This window comes from Myotis brandtii, unplaced genomic scaffold, assembly GCF_000412655.1.
Source record: "Myotis brandtii unplaced genomic scaffold, ASM41265v1 scaffold15, whole genome shotgun sequence".
NCBI lineage: Eukaryota > Metazoa > Chordata > Mammalia > Chiroptera > Vespertilionidae > Myotis > Myotis brandtii.
Window position 1 is genome coordinate 718,372 of NW_005355410.1, and position 18,732 is coordinate 737,103.

Sequence of the window (18,732 nt, forward strand, 5' to 3'; positions counted from 1 at the left end):
CTCCACACACACACACATGCATCTGCAAAGGCGGGAACAAGGCCCAGGCGGCCACGTCCACGCCCTTGCTGGCGAAAGTCACACTCCAAGTGGCCGGCTGTGTGAGGGGCAGTGGACACACATGCAACTTGCTCACTCTCTCCCTGGAAAATCCAGGGTGCACCTCGGCTCCTGCAACATGCGGAATTAGAAATCAAACCGTTTATTGTCTCCTAACTTTTCTCTGGTTTCTTTGGTCACTCACTGTGGCTGCCCCTACTGTTCTGAGTGGGCCCTGGGGGCTCCTCAGCCAGACCATAAATCCCCAAATCAAACACTCGCTTTCAGAAAGACAGGCTTCTCTCAACGCACCCCACAACCTAAAAGGTTGCCCCTCCATGAAAAGCTCGGAGGAGCATCCAGCTGGGAAAGGACAGCTGGTGCATGGCGGGGTCCCTGGGACCCGAAAAGGTGCAGAAAAAAAAATTTTTTTAACACATTTCAATTTCAAGAAGTAAAAACAAAACCAAGAAAGAGAAACTATGCTTTCGGAGCCTGAACATCCACAGGGACCTCAGCACGATCCCGAGCCACCGCCCGCCCCAGCTTGGAATCGGGCCTGCCATTTGTGACTGGGGGAGACGGGGCAGACACCGCGGGATTGGGTGTGCCATCTGCCACCAGGGGAGCGGGCCTAAGCCAGCAGGTGGTTATCTCCCGAGGGGTCCCAGACTGTGAGAGGGCACAGGTTGGGCTGAGGGACCCACCACCACCCACACCTCCCCCGCCAGTGCACAAATTTTTGTGCACGGGGCTTCTAGTAATTTTAAAATATCACCCATAAAGATGCAAATCAACTATCACTTGGAAGGTTGCTCCTACAATTAGGCAAACACTCCCCATTCCCACTTGCTCAACATCCTTGGCAACTCATTGCCTCAGACATTTCCAAGCTGGACAGGAAGAATCTCACAATTCTCAGTTCATCCCACTTCTCATGAAGGATGGCAAAATTGAGGTCCAGAAAGGAATCTACTCCCTCTCTCCAGGTCACTTGGATCTTACTCCTGGGTTCCAGTCTCATATTCCCATGCCACTGCTATTTCCACCTAAATAGACTGCTCTTTTTTGCTTTGGGCTCATATATTAATCAATCTAGAACTTGTAATAAAATTTCATTGGGAGAGTGATACAAGATGTAAAAGGTAGATGTATGAAAACAGTATAAAGTGTGAGCCCAGTGTGGCCTTCTCTGTCACGTCCTGTCTTCAAGGCTCTGTCCTGGGCTCACATTCCCTTCCCATCCATTTCCTGCCCTTGAGAACCTCATCCTCTTACACGGTTTCTGTTACTTCAGCACCTTGTGAAAATGACTTTCCAATCTAACTCTCAAAGTCCCAGAACTAAATATCTAGCAGCTGAATGTACATCGCCACATCGCTGCCTTGGGTATTATTCAGCACATCGTAAGCTGACCTCAACATCCTCTTCAAACCTGCTGTCCCTCCTGATTCCCCATCTCAGAAATGCCAGGGGCTCAGCTCTAAAACATCTTGGACCATTCCCTCCCAGCCTTCTCACCATCCACTTCATGTAATCATCAAAGAACTACAATAGTACTTACCACTGACTAAGTATAATATATACAAGTATTAAAAGTATTTAGAAACACCTGCAGAAAATTCTCCATCATAATATACTTCCAGTTTTAATTTTTTCTTAGCTTCTTACACATTTGAAACCTAATTCTATTTATATTATTGGGATCAAACTTTAAGCATTTTATATACTTTTTTAAAATTAGCATTACATAATGAGCATTCTAATATTGGAAACTTTAATAAACATTTTATTGGATACATAATATCCCGCCTTATTAATAACCAAAATATATTTCCTTTTTTCCAAATATTTGTTATTAAAATACCTCCCCCCTCACAATCTTTGCTCATATCCTTTAGCCCCTTAGGATAAATTTTTAGAATTCTTTTAAATAAATGGTTTCTATATTTTTTAAACTACAAATACATACTACTAGGATGCCTTCTGGAATGGTTTTGCCAATTTACCTTCCCACTAGTAGTTTATATATTACTTCAAGTCCTCACAACCTTAAAAAGTAAGTACTTGTAACACACAACACACACACACACACACACATACACACACACACACACACACACACACACAGGCTCTTTTGTCTGTTTCCTACCTTCTAATTACCTTGGTTTAGGATACGAAACTCAGCTCTCTAAAGAGCATGCCTTGATCAGGCACTTAATAAAAAGCTAGGCCTGAAACAATGATTAGAAAGAATTAACAACATGAATAATCATTTTTTATCCATCATTATCTTCCCTGCACATAATAAAATAAAGTCTCAGCTCCGCAACAGCATTCAAAGTCAACCCCTGCCCCACTCGAAATGTCCCCCTGGTGATTCTCAGTGCTGGCTGTACATCAGAGGCACCAGCATTACTTTTATAAAGTGGAAATGGCCAGAACCCAAACTCACAAGTAATGTCAAGGGTGTCTCTTTTGAAAGTTCCACAAGTGATACTGAAGCATGGCCAGGATGGAGATCATCTTACCTGCCTGAGATTTTTAAAACTTGTTCCTTTCTTTTTGACCTCTGTAACTTTGCCCAAGCTTTTAATTCAATCCAGAATTTGCTTTCTCCTTGAAATTGCTAGTTACTAAAGGTTAATATCCAAACCTTTAGGAAGGCTGGTCTAGCCAGCTCCCTTTTTTCATCTGGGGTCAAGTGACACTCTATCAATTTTTAAACAAGTTAATCAGTTACATTTACAATAACTACTCAAGGCAATCTCCATCTACTATAGTTTAAGTTCATCTTTATATCCCCCAAGGTGCACACTGTAGATCTTCCTATGCTCTAAGCACTCAATTAATGTCTGCAGAATCAAAATGCTTTTCAATCAACAGATAAAGATTTTCAGTCATACTCAATCTGACCCATCACTATTTTTTCAGGACCTGACAACACTGGTGGTGTACACTCACTAACCACCTTTTCCTAAGTTCCCAGAACCTAGCTGAAATCAGCGTGGTGTGATTTCCACATTCACCACATTACAAAACCACATCATTTTCATATTTAAATTCCCAGGACCCCTAAAGAGTTTACCAGGAATAGGCTTTGGATCTATTTCTCTAATGATAAGGTAGTTATTACCTGATACCATGTATATTGTCTTACTGAAAAATATTTTGTCAATAGGAATTTCATTATCCTTAACTAAGTAACCAAAAAATTAATCTAATGCATGTAGTAGTTATTGACAATGGCTAATCCAATTTAAAAATCACCTTGTAGCTCAGCCGGGTGTAGCTCAGCGGTAGAGTGTCGACCTAAGAACCAAGAGGTCACAGGTTCAATTCCCGGTCCGGGCATATGCCCAGGTTGTGGGCTCGATCCCCAGTGAGGGGTGTGCAGGAGGCAGCCAATCAATGATTCTCTCTCATCATTGATGGTTCTATCTCTCTCTCCCTCTTCCTTCCTCTCTGAAATCAATAAAAATATATTTTTAAAAAACTTCAAAAAAAATCACCTTGTAACCCAAATCTTTAGAAATATATTATTTAATTAACATATATTTGCCATGATCAAATAAATATGGTAGTACTACTTGGCATAATGATTCTTCCCTTTTTGGGAAATCTCCCTTGTAGTTCTATAAACAGGAATTACCATATTTCTGTTTTCTCTCTCTTTTTTTTAATCCTCACCCGAGGATATTTTTCCATTAATTTTTAGAGAGTCAAGAGAGAAGGAAAGACAAAGGAATATCGATGTGAGAGAAACACATTGACTGGTTGCCTCCTGCAGGAGCCCCTACCAGGGCCAGTGGTGGGGAGGAGCCTCCAACTGAGGTATGTGTCCTTGACTGGAATCGAACTGGGGACCCTTTGGTCCGCAGGCCGATGCTCTACCCACTGAGCCAAACCAGCTAGGGCCATATTTCTGTTTTTTAAGAATTATACCAAAGATTCCCATATGAATTTCAGGAAGAGTGAATAAATTTCACTGAAGGGTGGAGAAAGGGGGAACTGGTTTCAATCCCTATAGAAGTTTGACTCTTATTTATGGATCTTGGGAAAACAAGCACTTAGAATGACTTCTTTATTAGTGGTTAGACAGAGCCCATACTGTGTATATAACTATCTTTATAAAGTGAGATAATGTGTTCCATGAATTAGTATGTATTATTTGCACATGAAGCCTGGGCCAAAGAAAGACATGCATACCTGTTGGGATCTTGCAGCAAATCTACTGCTTCTCTCAGCTGTTCAATCATTGCTGTAGTCATTTCCTGGTCTTTAGATGAACTTGTTCAGCAGCATGAAACCGGGCATGAGAATGAAAACCATCACAGAATATGAATATGATCCAAGTTCTTAAGAGCAAAATTACAAAAATCCATCTAACATATAAAAACTGATTTTGACCTGGCTCTCTGTGACCTTTGGCAAAATAATCTTTCTGTGCCTCAGTTTTGTCCTCTGGGAAATGGGGAACAACAAATAGAACTTAATAGGATTGTTTTAAAGGTGAAATGGGGTACCTGTAAAGGTGAAGTGAGGTATTTAGGATAGTGCCTGGCATGTGGTATTTAATAAATGCTAACTATTACAATTATTAAACTTAGGATCAGGGCACTAGATTTTTCTCAGATCTTAAAACTGAAGAGCCTGGATAAAGAAAGGGGACCAGGGCTACTTTAGGTCCAGCTGTCAGCTCCTTCATACAAATGGAAGGAAGCTAGATTCTTCACTTTAGAAGTCCTATCTATTTCTCTGAATCACACATTTCTACCTCTAGTCTCAAATCTGATAAAACTTTGGGCCAAGGAAAAGGTATGACCTTGCACTGTATTGCCCTAACACTGTGACAATAAGCATTAGACAGAGGAAAACTGGCTACTTCTTATCAATATCTTTGGGTAAGAAAATCAGCTACCCAAAGAAAAGCAGACCAGAATTCTTATCATGACAGGGCTTCCATTCTGCTTAAACCATGCAATTTACAGGATAGTGGCTCATAACTAGGCCCTCGGTACTCACATTCCCTCGGGTTGCCAGTGTATATCCTCTTCTATTCGTAACAGTTCTTCACAGTCTTCTGCCCTATCCTGTGGAAAGAACACATGGGTTTTCTGATAGCCACTGGCCATCAACAGTCACAGTCAAACCCTGACCAAGCCCATGTTCATAGCAGTACTATTCACAATAGGCAAAATATGAAAACAACCCAAGTGTCCCTCAATGAATGAATGAATAAACAAAGTGTGGTCAATACATACAATGGAATATCATTGGGATGATAAGTTTATGTTATATTTAGTTTACCATAATTAAAGATAAAATTTTAAAAAGAAAACCTAGAATAGGACCACAATACTTGTTAACTTACTGTCAAAAATTTAAAACATAATTCCTTACTGCTGTCTTAGCACCTCCTGATGTCCAAAGATTCTTCTGTTGGGCTTGTCAGTCACATGAGAAAGCATTCTGGCATTTGTAAGAGGAGAAAGGTGTGTGTGTGTTTCGGAAAAAATAATGTATAAAATACTTAACAACAGAAAATGCCTCAAATGACATCTAATAGGCTTCATATATGTAACATCCAGATTTCACTGAAATTCCTGCCCCCCACCACCCTGATTATTTTCTCAAAGAAACATTGGTGGGAGTATTGGAAAGGTGTGTCCCACTGTTGGAACTTCCAGATGCTTCTTTCTACTTTCTTCTCTGACACAGAGAAATGCTACTTTTGCTCAGCCAACAGCTAGAACAGAAGCCACCCTGAATGAGTGTATGTTTCTCTGACAAGGAAGGAACAACAACCAAAAGGACTGTTTCCTGCTTCAAGGTTCTGACACATCGTTAACTCAGGCCCAGCCAATTCTCCAGATGTGTCACTGAGAACGAGTCTTCTTCCAAAGAGGTGGCTTGCCACCTGATGCCAGTCTCTGGCTTGAAAAATACTCAGACATTTTCTATATTGACTATACTTTTAGTGCATCATAAAGTCAACATATAAATTATTGTGCCACACTATCCAAATGATAGTGAAATTCATGGGAGAAAATACACTACCATACATGACTGAGAAAACATGTTCATATCTTTTCTTGTTGGGCTTCAACTACAAGAGCCATGGGTATTTCCTTCTAATTTTAAGTTTCATAATAAAAAGTAGCCAATAGTATGAAATATTGGTTTTCCTTGTAGTATGCAAAATAGGTCTTACTGGGTTTCTTTTGCTAAGTTAGACAGTTACATAGTTGATCTTAATTATTTGCAAATTCCATATTTATAAATTTGCCTACTCAATAAAATTTACTTGTAACCCTGAAATCAATACTCGTGGTGCTCTAGAGTTATTCGCAGGCATGCTGAGAACTGTGAAAAATCCTGAGTTCCCGACATGCACAGTTCCAGCTGACAATGAGCAAGGAAACCCTCCACCTTCTTGTTTCAGGTGTCATAGTGTAAACAAGTGTCCTTTAGAGTATAGTTAGTGCAACATTTTCACATTTTTGTGCTTTTTTGGGGTGGTTTTGCTGTATACAATGCTCCCAAGCAAGGTGCTGAAGTGTGGTCTAATGTTCCTAAGCACAAGAAGGCTGTGATGTCCCATAACAGAGAAAACATGTTAGACAAACTTCATTTAGCCATGAGTTGGTGGTGTGGGCTTCAAGTTCAATGTTAATTAATCAACAAAACATATTAAATAAAGTGTTTTTAAATAGAAACACACATAAATACAATAAAATCCATTAAACACAATAAGCAAGGTTATGTATTGAACATTTGACAGGGAACCTAACCCTGTATTTATACTTTGGAGCAATGGCTCAGTATTTGATAATTCAGTGTTTTGAGGTGACTTTATACAACAAAGCTACCGAGAATAATGAGGATCAACTGTAGTTACAAAAACAAAAGATGCTAATTCAGTGAAGGAGAGAAAACAGGGTTATATAAAACACAACTCTGGCTCCTCAAGGACTGAGTGGTCAGCACATTGTTGGCTGTCATGTACACTCTCAGGTTTTTAAAGGGATGCAAGTCAAGGCTGAAAGAGGGCTGGTTTTCAATGTATGACTTTTCATTGTAGATTTGGTTTTATTTTACTAGTAGTAGTTCTTTGCTCAAGTTTCCAAGAGAAGCCTCTTGTAGGAGCGGACATTTGCAAAATAGGTTTCTACATCCCTATTTACTCCCCTAGACTCTACCCTCAGGGTCCATTCTGTAGAGCAGCCATTTCCACAAAGGAAAGCCCTTTGCTTCCTAAAATCTCTGAATCTAGGGAAATTTGCTTTTGTGAAACAAAATGCTTTATTTTACTAACTGCTTTGATTGTTTTCCTTCAGGGTTTCCATTTTTACTTTAGATTTTCAACTTAAGATAAACTATTCATAAAATAAAGATGAAAGCCCACTTTTCCATATTTTATGACAGGCTTATTCCAGAACTAATAGATAGGGGTCAAATCTGGGAGAACTTTGTGAAAACTACTGGCCTCAGAGCAATATCGTTAGATTTGCACTGTAGGAGAATGGCTGGCGGCAGAACAAGTAAGTGTGTGCGCACACGCATGTGCATGCAGGGGGCAGGACACTGAGTGAGAAGTTTGGGTAAGTGGGACTCTTGCAGTCATCAGAATTAGAAATGATAAAACTTAACTAAAGCAATGTCAATAGAGGTAGAGGGCACAAATGAGGCAGTGGCTGTGAGATATTTTGAAACAAGAATTGATGGATTAGATATAAAGAGTTAAGTATTTCTGTGTTTCATCCTTCTACAGGCATACCTCGTTTCATTGCATGTCACTGTATTGAACTTTGCAGATATTGGATTTTTTTTTATAAATCGAAGGTAAGACTCTCCACTAGGAAAAAGATTATGACATACTGAAGGCTCAGATGATGGTTACAACTTTTTAGCAATAATGTATTTTTAAATTAATGTATATACATTTTTTTTCAAAACAATGCTATTGCAAACTTAATAGACTACAGTATAGGGTAAACATACTTTTTATATGCACTAGAAAACCACAAAATTCATGTGACTCACTTTATTGAATTATTTGCTTTATTGCAGTGGTCTGGAACCAAACCCACAATATCTCTGAGGTATGCTTGTATATAACTTCTTAAAATCATCTTAGTTTCTACAAATGTAAGTACTATGTCAGGTTCTTTATTTTTGTCTTGAGAGCATAAAGACCTCTTGAGTACACCAGGGTACTTACTATACAGTGTAAATTCACAATTTTCCTCACAGTTCCCTTGGAGGTGATGGCCACAGACATTAGTTTAGACAGACTCCAGCCATCCTAACACAGTTCTCAGGAAATAAGGATGTGCTCTTAGAGACCCCATGCTTGGCTTTAGCACATTAACTCAAAGACCACCATCTCTCAGAAGCCACAAATCTGAATTTTACCAAATGAATCATCCTTGCATTCTTCAGTGCCACAACCTAACCAAAAAAACTGGCAGAAACATACCAAGGCACTTAATCATGTCTCCAAATGAAACCTTAACTACCAGCTTCAGTAAAAGGCTAGTTTTCCTCTCTTCTTTTTGCCACCACTATGATGAAGCTTAGCAACTTCATCCAACCTTTCAACACCTCACTGTAACTACAATGGTTCTGGAACAAGTGTCCTCAGAGTGAACTCCCAAAAAGGGAAGACATTCATTTCCAGATCCTGAAAGTCTCCATTTTTCTCTTTATACTGTGGACATACTCCCAAGAAAAGTATTCACCTACAATACATTGAAGAGAATGTGAAATTTGTCTAGTTTGCCTTTTACTGAATGGTAATGGGCAACTCTGACATTTGCTAATGGATACAATGCACTGAATAGTGGCAAGATGAGTAATTTCTGAATTCAAAAGAAAACCATATACATATGCCAACAAATGAAAAGGTATGTATGGGAGGGACTGGCTCCTAATGTCAGAAAACCAATATCAATACTGAGGCCTGGTAGCTCAGTTGGTTAGAGCATTCCAATGTGACAAGATTGAGGGTTCGATTCTCAGTCAGGACACTACAGGAATGCAGAAAACAACCAGTGAATGCATAAACAAGCAGAACAATAAATTGGTGTCTCTCTCTCTCTCCTCTTCTCCCTCGAAAATCAATCAATTTTACAAAAAAAGAAAAATATGCTGAGCTTTGAGAAGATGTTATAAAGGTGGCAGTAAGATGACATTTAAGGTGATGCATTGGTAACCTTGAATCAAACAGAAGTAAATAAATAAAAAAATTAGTTGATCCTCAACTTGCCTTAATATAATTTATAAATTCCGAGTGGAGAACATCTGTTCCATGGGTAAATTGGTCTCTTTCTTCTCCAGAGTTGTCATTGTCACCAAGGGAAGGCTTTGATCGAAATTCCTGATGAAAGTCCCCTATTAGAAAAAAATAGACAGACAGAAAGCATGATTTCACAAACTGATGAACAAAGTACAGATTACCCTGAAATGTATCATCTAATCATATCAATTTTCTCTCTTACCTTTTAAGGAGGTATATGACCCAAGTTTTCTCTTCCCTGAATGATGTAAGGAAAAGATAAAAGAAGAAAGAAGAGGAAGAAAGCAAAAGTAACAGAAAGCCACAAACTAAATTTAAAAGTTAAAAGCTTCTACAGTGGGGCCTTGACTAACGAGTGTCCCGACTAACGAGTTTTTTGAGATACCAGCTGTCTCTGGGACGATTTTTTGCATTGAGTTGATAGAGTAATTTGAGTTAACGAGCTCCTTAATGAGCCAGGTCTCAGAACAAATTAAACTCATAAGTCAAGGCCCCACTGTATATGGCTTTGTTTCTTTTGAAAGAAATGAGTATGATTAAAAATGGTGGAGGAGTAAGTGGATGCTGCATGAACACGCTCCCAGGACCAAACTGGATTTACAACTAAATTACAGAAAAACTTCCAGACTAATCAATGGAAGACTCACTGGAGAGAACCCTGATAACCAAGGATGGAAAGTGGAGGCTGCATAGAGACTGGTAGGAGGGTGGAGGCGCAAGAAGGCTGGCCGGGCTCCCACAGGCAGCAGCTGAAGTTCCAGAGAGATATCTCAGCTGTGGGAGGTTCCCATTGAGAACTCTGGGGTCTAATCTCCAATCTGGGCTGCACCAGAACTGAGAAAGTGGCCCACATAACATCTGATTGTGAAAAGCAGCAGGGTTGCTGTCTGCCAGGGAGAGATGGCTGGAAATGCAGGCACCCTCTTAAAGGACCAACACACAAAAGTCCCTATGCAGCCACTCACCTTGTGCTCCAGCCGAGGGAGGGTGGAGTGGACTAGAGCTATGTGAGCAGAAGCCAGGTTTGGGGGCTCTGGGGTAAGAGCTCAGAAGACAGACACCCTGGTTTCCTGTGCTGAGTCATTCCCTCACACTGTGGAGGTCATCTTTCTCACTCAGACAATTGCTATCTAGGCGGTTTTGCCTGGTGTGTGTGTGTGTGGGGGGGTGTTGACAGTTGACTCACCCTATTGGAAAAAAATCCTTTCCCCAAGGTGTGGAGTTTCTGAGGCCCATTAAGAGACTGAGAATAACAATTAGCCTCCAGGTAGAAGCAATTGCACCATCCAGTTGGGAAAAACTTGCCACAACTGTGGATGATTGCCTGAGGGCTATTCAAGACTAAATCAAATCAGACTGCAAGCAGAGGCGAACTCTGGGGGCTTTGAGTCTTTGCCTGATCTCATTACACAAAAACAGTGTTTGACACTGTCCTGCACTAAAGAATGAGAGAGGCATAGAAGATCTACCTAATATATAGTCACAAAACCAAACAGGCACCCAAAATGAGGAGACAAAGAAACAACTCCCAAATGAAAAAACAAGAGAATTCTCCAGAAGAAGAGATAAATGAAATGGAGATAAGAAACTTATCTGAAAAAGGGTACAGAATAATGATGGTAAAGATGCTCTACAGAATGAGAAAAGATATAGTAACTATGAAAACAGAAATAAAGGATGACACAGCACAAATAAAGAACACACTGGAAGGAATACACAGCAGAATAGGGGAAGCTGAGGATCGCATCAGTGAATTAGAAGACAGGGTAGAAAAAAATCACTCAACCAGAGAACCAAAAATAAAAAACAATTTAAAAACAGAAGGCAGCTTAAGGAATCTGTGGGACAACATGAAACTTCAACAATATTCGCATAGGGAATGGCATGAAGTACGCAAGGTAATGGAAAGCAAGGATCTGAAACCAAGATTACTATATACAGCAAGGCTATCATTCAAAATAGACAGTGAAATAAAGAGCTTCCCGAACAAAAAAAAAAAAAGGCTAAAGGAGTTTATCACCACCAAGCCAGCATTACAAGAAATGCTAAAGAAACTGCTGTAATGAGAAGAAGAGAGAGAAAAACCTAGGCATATAGAATTAAAATGGCAATAAATAAGTACCTATCAATAATAACCTTAAATGTAAATGGATAAAATCTCCAATCAAAAGACATAGTATAGATGAATGGATATGAAAGCATGACACAACTATATGCTGTCTACAAGAGACCCACCGCAGAAGAACAGACTCACATAGGATGAGAGTGAAGGGATGGGGAACAACATTTCCATGCAAATGGAAAAGAAAAAAACCTGGGGTAGCAATATTCATATCTGACAAAATAGACTTCAAAATAAAGGTCACCAAAGAGACAACAAAAATCACTACATAATACTAAAGGGATCAATCCAATAAGAGGATATAACCCTAGTAAACATAGATGCACCCAATATACGAACATCTAAATATACATAAAAAACTTCTAGAGGACTTTAAGGGAGAGATAGACAACAATATAATCATAATAGGGGACTTTAATACCCCACTGACTTCAATGGATAGAACTTCTAGACAAAAAATTAACAAGGAAACAGTGACTCTAAAGGACATAATGGAACAGATGAATTTAACATTTCACCCCAAAGCTGCAGAATATACATTCCTCTCAAATGTACATGGGTCATTCACAAAGATAGACCACATGTTAGGACACAAAAAAAGTATATACAAGTTCAAGAAAATTGAAATCAAAATCAAGCATCTTCTCAGATCACAGTGGGATGAAATTAGAAATCAACTACAATAAAAACATCCCAAAACATTACAACACATGGAGGCTAAATAGCATGTCAAGAAAGAAATTAAAAAACAAATGAAAATGAACACACAACAAGCCAAAACCTCTGGGACACAGCAAAAGCAGTCCTGAGAGTGAAGTTCATAGCACTATAGGCATACCTCAAAAAAAAAAAATCAGCAATAAACTATTTAACCCTACAACTTAAAGAACTAGAAAGAGAGCAACGAAAAAAGCCCAGAGTAAGTAGAAGCAAGGAAATAATAAAGATTAGAGCAGAAATAAATGACATACAGACTAAAAAAATATATGAAAAATCAATGAAACCAAGAGCTGGTTCTTTGAAAGGATAAACAAGATTGACAAACCATTAGCCAGACTCATCAAGAAACAAAGACAGAAGTCCCAAATAAATGAAATCAGAAACACAAATGAAGAAGTAACCACTGACACCACATAAATACAAAAGATTGTAAGAAAATACTATGAACAACTATATGCCAATAAGTTGGACAATGTGGATGAAATAGACAAATTCCTAGAAAAATACAATCTCCCAAAACTGAATCAGGAAGAATCCGAAAACCTAAATTGGCCAATAGCAACTGATGAAATAGAAGCAGTAATAAAAAAAAAAACTCCCAGCAAACAAAAGCCCAGGTCTGCATGGTTTTACAGGGGAGTTTTACCAAACTTTCAAAGAAGGACTAACACCTATACTCCTCAAATTATTCCAAAAAATCCAAGAGGAGGGAACACTTCCAAGCTCTTTTTATGAGGCCAGCATTATTCTAATTCCAAAACCACATAAAAACACTAAAAAGACAGAGAATTATAAGCCAATATCCCTGATGAACATAGATGCTAACATTCTCAACAAAATATTAGCAAATCGGATCCAGCAATATGTTAAAGAGATCATACATAATGACCAAGTGGGATTTATTCAAGGAATGCAAAGCTGGTATAATATTTGCAAATCAATAAACGTGACACATCACATAAACAAACTGAAAGATAAAAATCACATGATCACATCAATAGATGCAGAAAAAGCATTCAACAAAATCCAACACCCTTTTTTTTAATTAAAAACTCTCAGCAAAGTGAGATTAGAGGGAGCATATCTCAACATGATAAAAGCCATATATGACAAACCAACAGAGAACATACTCAATGGGCAAAAACTAAAACCATTTCCTCTAGAAATTGGAACAAAACAGGGATGTCTGCTTTCACCACTCTTATTCAACATAGTACTGGAACTGCTAGCCACAGCAATCAGATAAGAAGAAGAAATAAAAGGCATCCAAATTGAAAAAGAAGAAGTAAAACTCTCATTATTTGCTGATGACATGATATTGTATATAGAAAACTCTAAAAACTCCACTAAAATACTACTAGATTTAGTAAGTGAATTTGTCAATATAGCAGGATACAAAATCAACACCCAAAAATCAATGATTTTTTTTATACACCAATGATGAATTCTCAGAAAGAGAAACTAAACAAACAATCCCATTTACCATTGCAACAAAAATATTAAGATACTTTGGAATAAATTTAAGCAAGGAGGTAAAAGACTTGTACTTGGAAAACTACAGGACATTGAAAAAAAAGATAGAAGATATAAATAAGTGGAAGAATATACCATGTTCAGGGAATGGTAGAATCAACATCATTACAATATCCATACTACCCAAGGCAATCTACAGATTCAATACAATCACTATTAAAATACCAACAGCATATTTCATAGATTTAGAACAAATATTCCAAAAATTAATATGGAACCAAAAAAGACCCCCAAAAGCCGCAGCAATCTTGAGAAAGAAAAACAAAGTTGGAGGGATCACAATACCAGATTTCAATTTATATTACAGAGCCACCATAATCAAAACAGCCCGGTACTGGCACAAGAACAGACATATAGATCAATGGAACAGAACAGAGACCCCAGAAATGGACCCAAGCCATTATGGTCAATTAATATTTGACAAAGAAGGCAAGAGCATACAATGGAATCAAGACAGTCTTTTCAATAAATGGTGTTGGGAAAATTGTAAAAAAGTGAAACTAGACCACCAACTTACACCATACATAAGAATATACTCAAAATTGATAAAAGACTTAAATGTAAATGGTGAAACCATAAAAATGCTAGAAGAAACCATAGGCAGCAAAATCTCAGACATCTCTCATCGCAATATGTTTATGGATTCATGTCCTGGGGCAAAGGAAACTAAGGAGAAAATAAACAAATGGGACTACTTCAAAATAAAAAGCTTCTGCTCAGCAAAATAAATCATCAACAAAATGAAAAGGAAGCACACTATATGGGAGAACATATTTGGCAATGATACATCTGATAAAGGGTTAATATCCAAAATATATAAGGAAGTCATACAACTTAGCAAAAGGAAGACAAACAATTCAATTAAAAAATGGCCAAAGACCTGAATAGACACTTCTCCAAAGTGGACATACAGATGGCCAAGAGACATCAAAACATGCTCAAAGTCATTGATCATCAAAGAGATACAAATTAAAACAATAACGAGGTATCACTTTACACCTGTCAGAATGGCTACCATCGACAAATCAACAAATGACAAGTGCTGGCGAGTATGGGGAGAAAAGGGAACCCTAGTATATTGCTGGGAGGAATGCAGACTAGTGCAGCCATTATGGAAAACAGTATGTAGCTTCCTCAAAAAATTAAATATGGAACTGCCATTTGACCCAGTGATCCCACTTCTAAGAATATATCCTAAGAAACCTGAAACATCAATTAGAAAGAATGCATGCACTCCTATGTTCATAGCAGCAAAATTTATAACAGCTAAGATCTGGAAACAGCCCAAGTGACCATCAGTAGATGAGTGGATAAAAAAGCTGTGGTACATTTATACCATGGAATTCTATGCAGCAGTAAAAAGAATAATCTCTTACCCTTTGAGACAGCATGAAGGGACCTGGAGAGTATCATGCTAAGCAAAATAAGTCAGTCAGAGAAAGACAAGTATTACATGATCTAACTCATGTGAGCGATACATTATACAAAATAAACTGATGAATGGAGTGGATCCAGAGACATGGAAGCATGGAACAGAGTGTGGATTCTGGGCAGGAAGGCAGGGGATGTAGTTGCGTGGGGGGGGTAATCAACCAAAGACCTTGTATGCGTATATGCATAACCCATGGACATAGACAATAGGGTGGTGAAGGCCTTGGACAGCGCTGGGTTGGAGGGAGTAAATGGGGGGGGGCATTTGTAATATTTTCAACATAAAGATTTATTTTTAAAAAAATCAAATTCCATCTTAGGCTTTTAAAAAAAATCATATATGAGCATTTATTCTAATAATGCTGGCAGTGTGGGAGAGCAGCAGGTCATCCACAAAAATCTGCTCTGCTCACTTCTTACGTTTTTCTTTTTTTCTATTTTTTTAAATAGATTTTTATTGATTTCAGAGAGGAAGGGAGAGGGAGAGAGAGAGACAGAAACATCAATGATGAAAGAGAATTATTGATTGGCTGCCTCTTGCATGCCCCTCATTGGGGATCGAGGCCCCAACCCTGGGCATGTGCTGACTGGGAATCGAACTCTGACTGCCTAGTTCATAGGTTGACACTCAACCACCGAGCCACGCCGGCCAGGCATGTCTTATGTTTTTAAGGAACAAAGAAAAGAAAGTATAAGAGAGCTTTTGTGTTCTAAGTCATGTGTGATGAGTAAATATTTCAAATTCAAAATTCATCAAATACTTACTGAGCAACTACTAAATGTCAGGTATGCTAAACATTGTAGGAATTAAAAAGCTAGTCAAACCTGACTCATGGTCCTTAAGTAGCAAACAATCTCAAGGAAGAGTGTGGGAATAAACTAAAACAAGAACCTAACATCCTAACAACAAAATATGTGACTATGGCAAGGGCCACATAGGGAGGAAAGCACTCTCAGAGCACATCCAATTAGGCTGTGTTCCACTCTGCAATCCAGAGGGTGAAGGGGAGGCAAAAGGAGCACCAATGTTTTCTCTCTGATCTGAAGACTAAAAAGGACCAGGTAGGACCACCATGAAGGACTCCTGGCCAGCAGAATACTCATTTCTACAACAGATGGGAAAAACTCACTGCCAACAAATTATATATATATTTTTAAATTTGCCTGAAACACTATCTGCTATCCTGCATACTGTAATAAAACTTATCTAAATCAATGAAGTGGCAGTTATATTTTTGCATAAAGTTTACAGTTATAGTTTTGGACAATATATGGTTCCAATCATTATCTCAGATCAATAAAGGCTAAACTTAAGTCCTCACTTAAAAACCTAAATGTAAAAAGTGAAAGCAAACATTAAAGTTTGAGTAACTTTAAATGGCTCACTCGTCACTAAAGAAAGCATATTCAAACTATTAGGTAAATAATCTGCATATTAATTTAATTCTATACTAGTCATACATCATGAAATAGTCTCTGTCACAAATTAGTAAACACTAAATTTTAGTATTTTCTTTAAAAATCACTGAATAAACAGGAGCAGCCTAAATACTGCCATAATGTAATCAAACGAGGGCTTCATGAGTGAGGCTTTCTGGGGTCCTGGTAAAGTCCTGTTTCTTGAACTGGGAGCTGGTAATATGGTTCACTCTGTGAAACACACCAGTAAGATATGAAATATATTACTAGTATTTTGAAAGTATGCAGGCCATCATTTGATATTATCAAAGAACCATAGAATTTTAAAGCTATAGAAGCAGTTAAAGATTACCTAATCTAATCATCTAATCACTTACAGGTGAGAGAATTAAGGTCCATTAACTTGTCCAAAGTCAAGCTGGGGGATACAACTCAACTACATCTCCAACCCTCACATGTAGTTAGCTGTGGCCACACAACCAAGACTAGGGTATAAGTGCTGGATGCTCCCACTAGGCACAGTCCATAAAAACTTCCTATGAGCAAATCTCCATGTGCTCCCCCTTCTGTTTTGAAACAGAAGGATTCAGAAACTTTGGAAATCTTATGTTAAAGAGAGTGAAATCTCAGCATGAAAGAAGCTTGGGTCCTTGAATCACCACTTGGAGGGCAGCTGCCTGTCAATCACAACTCCTATTTGAACTTAATTTGGATTGTGTTAAACCAATGAGATTTGGGGATTTTATGTATTACAATAGAGTTATCCTAAGTAATATATCTACATTTATTTTCTTTCAAATAATGAATTTAAAGAATCCATATAAATCTTCAGAATGAGAACAGCTTCACTATTTACTAGCTGCATGACCACTGGCACATTACTTAAACTCTCTGAGCCTCAGTTTCCTCTATAAAATTGAGATAATTAGGAGTATCCACTTTAGAGTTTTGAAGTTTCAATGAGACCATCTTCACAGATTAGCACAGTACCTGGTGCATAGGAAATGTGCAGTAAAAGTTAACTATTATTATTGCCATATGTGTGCATATTGTAAACACAGCATTTTAAACTTAAAAAAAAACAAGCACTTTCTCCCCGTCTTTCATTCTCAGACCTTTTATGGGACTAAGGTGATGGCATGAGTCCTCCTTGATGATCTGTTCTTCTTCCATGATATTTGACATTGGAACATTAAGGCTAACAGTGTCTTCATCAGAAGGCTAGAAAGAAACAAGGCACTGCTTCATTCAAGGAGAAGTGTTATCATGTAGATTAAGAGAATGCTATATGGTTAAAAAAAACAAGAGTGTTTTTAATATTGAGTAAAAGACACCAGATACAAAGGACAATTCATTTACATAAGTTTTAAAACAGGCAAAACTAATCCATGGTATTGAGGTCAGGATAGTGGCTGCTCTTGGGTGAGTGGGTGGGCACATGAGTGGGGCTTTCTGGGGTCCTGGTAAAGTCCCGTTTCTTGAACTGGGAGCTGGTAATATGGTTCACTGTGTCAAATTTATTGAGCTAACACTCATATACTTCTCTGTACATGTTTTGAGCTGAAATGTGACCAAGTGCCTGGCGATATTTGCTAACCTAAGAGCCATAGTCAGGGTACTAAGAAGGACTGTGCAACACCTGACAGAACAAAGGAATACTTGCAAATATGTCACCACAGGAGTCCTATATCGAATCAACCATTTTAACAGTGACATTACTGTGAATTCTGACAACACTAATTTACCAAAACTCCATTAAGATTTCATGTGGCTCATCACAGAAAGCAGACAGTCAACCTCTGTGACAATATCTCATTTATTTACAGTGCACTTTACGTGCTTTATAAATTAAGCTTCAGTTTATTTCCCTGTTTTAGGATGAGGCTGCTACATTAAACATATAAAAGTGCTAAAGGATTTTGTGGAATTTTTGGAGTAACACTGCAATTTGGTAATTGGAGTAAGTTTTCTGTGGGAGTATTGTTTCCCATACCAGTTGATGAAATTTACTCAGAAAATGTCTGATTCTATTATAAATAAAATATGGAGCCTCATTTATCTTCCTACTAGAGGCCCAGTCCCTCAGCCCAGCCTGAACCCTCTCCAATCTGGGACATCCTTCTCACAAACTGGGACTGCTGACTCCTAACCACTTTTTAAAGAAATT

The 18,732-nt window shown here is 38.3% G+C and overlaps 1 protein-coding gene across 4 annotated transcripts in view; it reads right to left on the reverse strand.

Annotated features, from left to right (window-relative positions):
- The window catches only part of LRCH1 (leucine-rich repeats and calponin homology (CH) domain containing 1), a 239,925-nt gene that overhangs the window by 46,965 nt on the left and 174,228 nt on the right, over positions 1 to 18,732 (reverse strand). For all 4 annotated transcript variants that reach the window (XM_014535734.1, XM_014535736.1, XM_005861408.2 and 1 more), the window contains exons 8-11: positions 17,681 to 17,786; positions 9,311 to 9,435; positions 5,065 to 5,132; positions 4,249 to 4,329 (exon numbers count right to left, since the gene is read on the reverse strand). In XM_014535734.1, the coding sequence (XP_014391220.1) occupies positions 4,249 to 4,329; positions 5,065 to 5,132; positions 9,311 to 9,435; positions 17,681 to 17,786 (380 nt within the window). The remainder of the gene's footprint in view (positions 1 to 4,248; positions 4,330 to 5,064; positions 5,133 to 9,310; positions 9,436 to 17,680; positions 17,787 to 18,732) is intronic.